Source organism: Solanum pennellii, chromosome 7, assembly GCF_001406875.1.
Source record: "Solanum pennellii chromosome 7, SPENNV200".
Classification (NCBI taxonomy): domain Eukaryota; kingdom Viridiplantae; phylum Streptophyta; class Magnoliopsida; order Solanales; family Solanaceae; genus Solanum; species Solanum pennellii.
Genome location: NC_028643.1, coordinates 14,425,606 through 14,430,863, shown reverse-complemented (window position 1 = coordinate 14,430,863; position 5,258 = coordinate 14,425,606). Strand labels below are relative to the sequence as shown.

General features: G+C 37.8%; 1 protein-coding gene across 1 annotated transcript; it reads right to left on the bottom strand.

Annotated features, from left to right (window-relative positions):
* Positions 1-593: 593 nt before the first annotated feature.
* On the bottom strand, positions 594-1,925 carry LOC107024862. Its single transcript, XM_015225800.1, has 5 exons — positions 1,688-1,925; positions 1,239-1,353; positions 915-1,090; positions 787-872; positions 594-614 (listed from the first exon to the last, which is right to left on the bottom strand). The coding sequence occupies exons 1-5, from the start codon at positions 1,923-1,925 to the stop codon at positions 594-596; spliced, it is 636 nt and encodes a 211-aa protein (XP_015081286.1).
* Between the last annotated feature and the right edge of the window lie 3,333 nt (positions 1,926-5,258).

The following is a 5,258-nucleotide window of genomic DNA, read 5'->3' as shown; positions in this document are numbered from 1 at the left end:
GTCTGTCTTGGAAATATCTTTATCTCTCACCCTAAGTTGGTAACATCCCGACCTTAAGTCAATTTTGTAAAAGTACCTTGCCCCTTGGAGTTTATCAAACAAGTAGTCAATCTGATGGAGAGGATATTTATTCTTAATGGTCACTTTATTGAGTTGCCGGTATTTAATACACATCCTAAGCGACCCATCCTTCTTCTTCACAACTAAAACCGGAGAAACCAATGGGGAAATACTAGGTTGAATGAAGCCTTTGTCCAATAAATCCTCGACCTTAGCCTTCAACTCTTTCAGTTTGGCCAGAGCTATCCGATAAGGAGGGATTGAAATGGGATTCCTATGCGGTAGCAAGTCAATACCAAAGTCAATTTCCCATTTGGGAGGAATTTCGGGAAGATCATTAGGAAAGACCTCCAGTAATTCCCTCACTACGGGGACTGACTCAATGGGAGGACTTCAGAGTCGAAATCTTTGACTCTCACAATATGGTATAAACACCCTTTAGAGATCAACTTACAAGCCTTTAAACAAGAAATTATACGACCTCTAGGAATAGAACTTCCCCCTTCCACTCTACGACGGGTTTATTAGGAAAATTAAACTTGATCACTCTTGTCCTACAATCAATGGAAGCAAAACAAGAACGGAACCAATCCATTCCCAAAATAACATCAAAATCAACCATATCAAGTTCTACTAATTCAACATGAGTAACTCTATTGGGCAACATTTTAGAATAATTTCTATATACCCTTTTTGAAACCACCGGCTCACCTAACGGGGTAGTACCATAAAAGGATCATTCAAGATATCGGGCAAAATATCAAACTTTCTAGCTACCAATGGAGTAGTAAACGACAAGGTAGAACCCGGATCTAGTAAAGAATAAACATTTTTAGAGAAGAATTGTAACATACCAGTCACCACATCGGGAGAACTCTCTTGTTCACCCCTAGAGCAGAGAGCACAAAAGCGATTCTTTCTTGGAGTATCAACATTCGATCCACTTGCTTGAGCTTTCCCACCACTCTTGTCTTTCCCATTCACATTAGGGCAATCCCTAACCTTGTGACCCTCTTTTCCACTGTTCCAACTAGAGATTCACCCCAATGTTTCCTACCACACTTAGAACAGGTTGGTTTATCACTTGGTGACTTTCCACTTCTAGACTTTTGGGACTTAGGGTTAGACACCCTATCATCACGAGCCTTGAAAATTTGGAAAGGACTTGATTGAAGAACCTCTTCTTGAATCTAGTCTTATCTTGATTTTCCAACCTAGCCTTTGAAGAACCACTTTCAAAAGACTTGACCTTCTTGGCCTCTCTATTCTTCCTTCTTAACCTACTCTCTTCCACTAATTGAGCATGAACCATCAGATGAGATATATTCATATTATCTGAGGCATAGCCGAACGACATTCTTCAACCAAGTCATTAGACACTCCAGTAAGAAAGCGACTCATCTCATCCCTTGGGTTAGACACCAAGGTTGGATCATACTTAGACAATTTAGTAAACTTTAAGGAGTAGTAAAGTACGCTAATACCTCCTTGATGAAGGTTGATGACTTCTTCCACCTTAGCTTCTCTCAACTCTTTAGGAAAGAACCGATCAAGGAAGGCTCTCTTGAAGATCTCCCAAGTCACCAGACCACCACTTAGAAACCTATTATCTGTCCATTGGGTGTACCAAGTTTGCGCCACATCATTGAGTTGATAGACGGCCAACTCGACCTTTTCACAGTAGTCACTCCCATAGCAAATATGATTTTATTGACTTCGTCTAGAAAATCTTTACTGTGTTCATCCACTCTTGACCCATTGAACATAGGAGGTTTCATCCTAGTAAAGTCTCTCAAACGAGATACCATAGTTCTAGCATGAAGAGGAACACGGGGTCCAACCTCCCGATTTACTTTTGCCGTCATGTCTTGGACTTAAAAAATGACGACATTAGCTTTTTAAATCATGTCTTGGGCCAAATTGAAAAAAGGTGCCCTTATCTCTCCATCGGTCATCGGTGGAGGAACAACCGGAACATGATCACCCATAGCAGTTTCTTTAGGTAGAGGGACTTGATTGTCTTGTGGGGGAGCTTGGTTGTATTGAGCCCCCGCATTCTGGTGCTCCGTACCACTGCCCTTCGAGTATTCAACCTATAACGACATTAAAAGTCTTAGGTGAAAATGACACATAGAGTAGACACTAGAGACATGACATAGGATTACAAGAAAGATGAGAATTTCGTAAGCATCATATAGTCTCTCATTCATAAGTGTGGCACGCTTCACAATTATGAATAAAAATCTACATAAACGTGGTTTAGTGACACATCGATCCTAAAGATATTCAACCTCATACTCTAATACCAAGTTTGTCACATCCGGGGAGCACCCCCTAGAAGAAACCGGTGTCGTCTTCCTTGAAGAGGACTAAGACTAACCTCTTAGCATTAAACACTACATTTCATAGGTTAAATTGTAGAAAATTTATAACTTTTCATCTANAAATCTCCCAAGTCACCGGACCACCTTTTAGAAAAATGTTATCCCTCCATTAGGTGTACAAAGTTTGTGCCACATCTTTGAGTTGATAGCGGCCAACTCGGCCTTTAAAACCATAGTCACACCCATTGAAATAGGATCTTATAGACTTCATCTTGGAAATAATTGAGGTATTCATACGCTTTTGACCCAAAGAACATAGGAGGGTTCATCCTAGTAAAGTCTCTCAACGAGATGACATAGTGCTAACATGATGAGGCACACAGGGTCCAACTTCCCGATTCACTTGTGTCGTCATGGCTTGGACTTGAGAATTGACGGCATTAGCTTGTGGGAAGTCATGGATTAGGACAAATTGAGAAAGCTGCCCTTATCTATCCATCGTTCATCCGTAGAGGAGAAACTCGAACTTGATATCCCATAGGTACTTGATCAAGTGGAGGAACTTTAATGTCTTATGGAGGAGCTTGGATGTCATGAGCCCCCACAGTAGCAATCCCTTCCTCACCCCTTCATGCCGCTGCCCTTTGAGTATTCATACCTATAATTACAATAAAAGGCTTAGGTGAAAAGAACACATAAAATAGACTCTAGAGGCATGACATAGGATTACTAGAAAGATGAGAATTTTCTAAGCAAAATATAGTCTCTCATTCATAAGTGTGGCATGATTCACAATTACGAATAAGAATCTACATAGACGTGGTTTAGTGAGACATCGATCATATGGATATTAAACCTCATGCTCTGATACAAAGTTTTTCACATCCGGGGAGAACCCCCTCGTAACTGGCATCGTCATCCTAGGAAAGGATTTATATTAGCCTCTTAGCATTCGTTATAACGTATCATAGGTTAAATTGCACAAAATTAAAAAGTTTTCATCTACATCTAAAAGGGAGGTTTACATAGACCTCTCTCTTACACATTATATATATATATATATATATAGGGAGTTTACATAGACTCGTCACATAGGAAGCATTACATAGGCTTCTACTTTTATTTCAAATCATAACATAATAATAAAATATCATAGGAATTCTAGGATAACTCTCACATATAAACCATCTAAATCGAATAAAATATTCGGGCATAACCCTTACTTTACTTCAATAAAAGCCACATATAGGCATATAAAATAATTGTCTTCAGATTAAAATGAATGAACTAATGTATTTAAACTAGAACAACATCAACAGCTAGATAGTGGCATACTCCTCGGAAGGTGAGGACCTACCGAACATGGAGAATGAGAATACAAGTTATCTTCAAATAGACGTTCTAGAAACTCAACGGCCGGAACCTTTATAATTGTAGAAATATAGAAATATGGGTTAATACACACTTGTACTAAGTATGCAATATGCACATAAAACATTTAAAATCATGCTAAATGCGACTTTTGTTCAAAATCATGCTAAGTTACTTTGAAAATCCTTATGCACAACCAAGAACTCATATTACCCAATAATCACATATTACTTAAGACAAGATCATATACAACACAAGACTAAAATTATTAAGTATAACCAAGTCAACATGTACCATTGCATATTTGAATACATAACCAAACCAACTCAAACATCAAGATATAACAACCAAGCATGGATAAGATTCCATAACATTAAAACATATACCATACCCTCACTGATAATCAAAAATCAAGACCACAAGTGCAATGTCTAAGTAAAGACCCATAACCATACTCAACCAGGTAAACCCAATAAAGGACCATAAGTATGTCTAGACTCACATAGCATAACATTAAGATTAATCATCATCATATCTAGCAATATAGACCAATAGTATGTTCATAAATGAAACTAACATCATATAGGACCATCAACATGTAAAGTCAACATATGAACATCATTTACTTTATATAACATAAGAAAAACCTTCCAAGACTTCTCTCAAGGCCAACTAGTGCAATGTATAGGTATAGTACCATATCCCTACCTATATTAAGTCAAACCCCTTAGGTCATCCTAGTTAGTGTTCACATTATTATTTCATTTTACTTTCGAAAACACTTGCCTTAACCTACAAAGACCACAAGAGCTAAATATGGAATCCGGTGTCATGAAACCCTAAACCGAAAGAAGGTGGACTACTTGCCAAGGTAGTACGAAACATGAACATAGCATTCGAGGTGGATCCGCTTGCTAGCATTCCTATGGGGGCAACATAGTTGAAGAACTAGGAGATATACTTGGGACCCTCTTGATGCACAATTATAACCATCTTATGAGAACCATTGTGAACTTACTTCCTATATTGGGAAGGGACACCTCTCATATCTAGTTCGTTCGGTGCTAAGCTAATGTCCTTTTTTGAAATATCTTTGAGCTTTTATTAATCATCGTAGCATATTATAGGCCATAGGAGACTAACCCCATGTATATTCATATCATTAGCTCATTAGGAATTTCATGAGAATATCCTTTCAATACAACCCTCATATGTGATATCAACACATTATCATCATCATGTCATAATGAGGCACATAGGTAATTCATAACCAACCTTATATCATTACAACTTAACATAATCTCACATCTTCATATAATCAAGCCATTTCATTTGCATCATCATACTAACACCTACCTAATATAATCATAAGACATGCTTCAATTGAACATCATTACCAAGTATAATCCATTACAATTGAAGTAACGTTTCAAGATCATAATGTCTTACCAATTCTCCTTCAACAAGACATCATCATTGGTATTACCCTCAACCAATCCAATT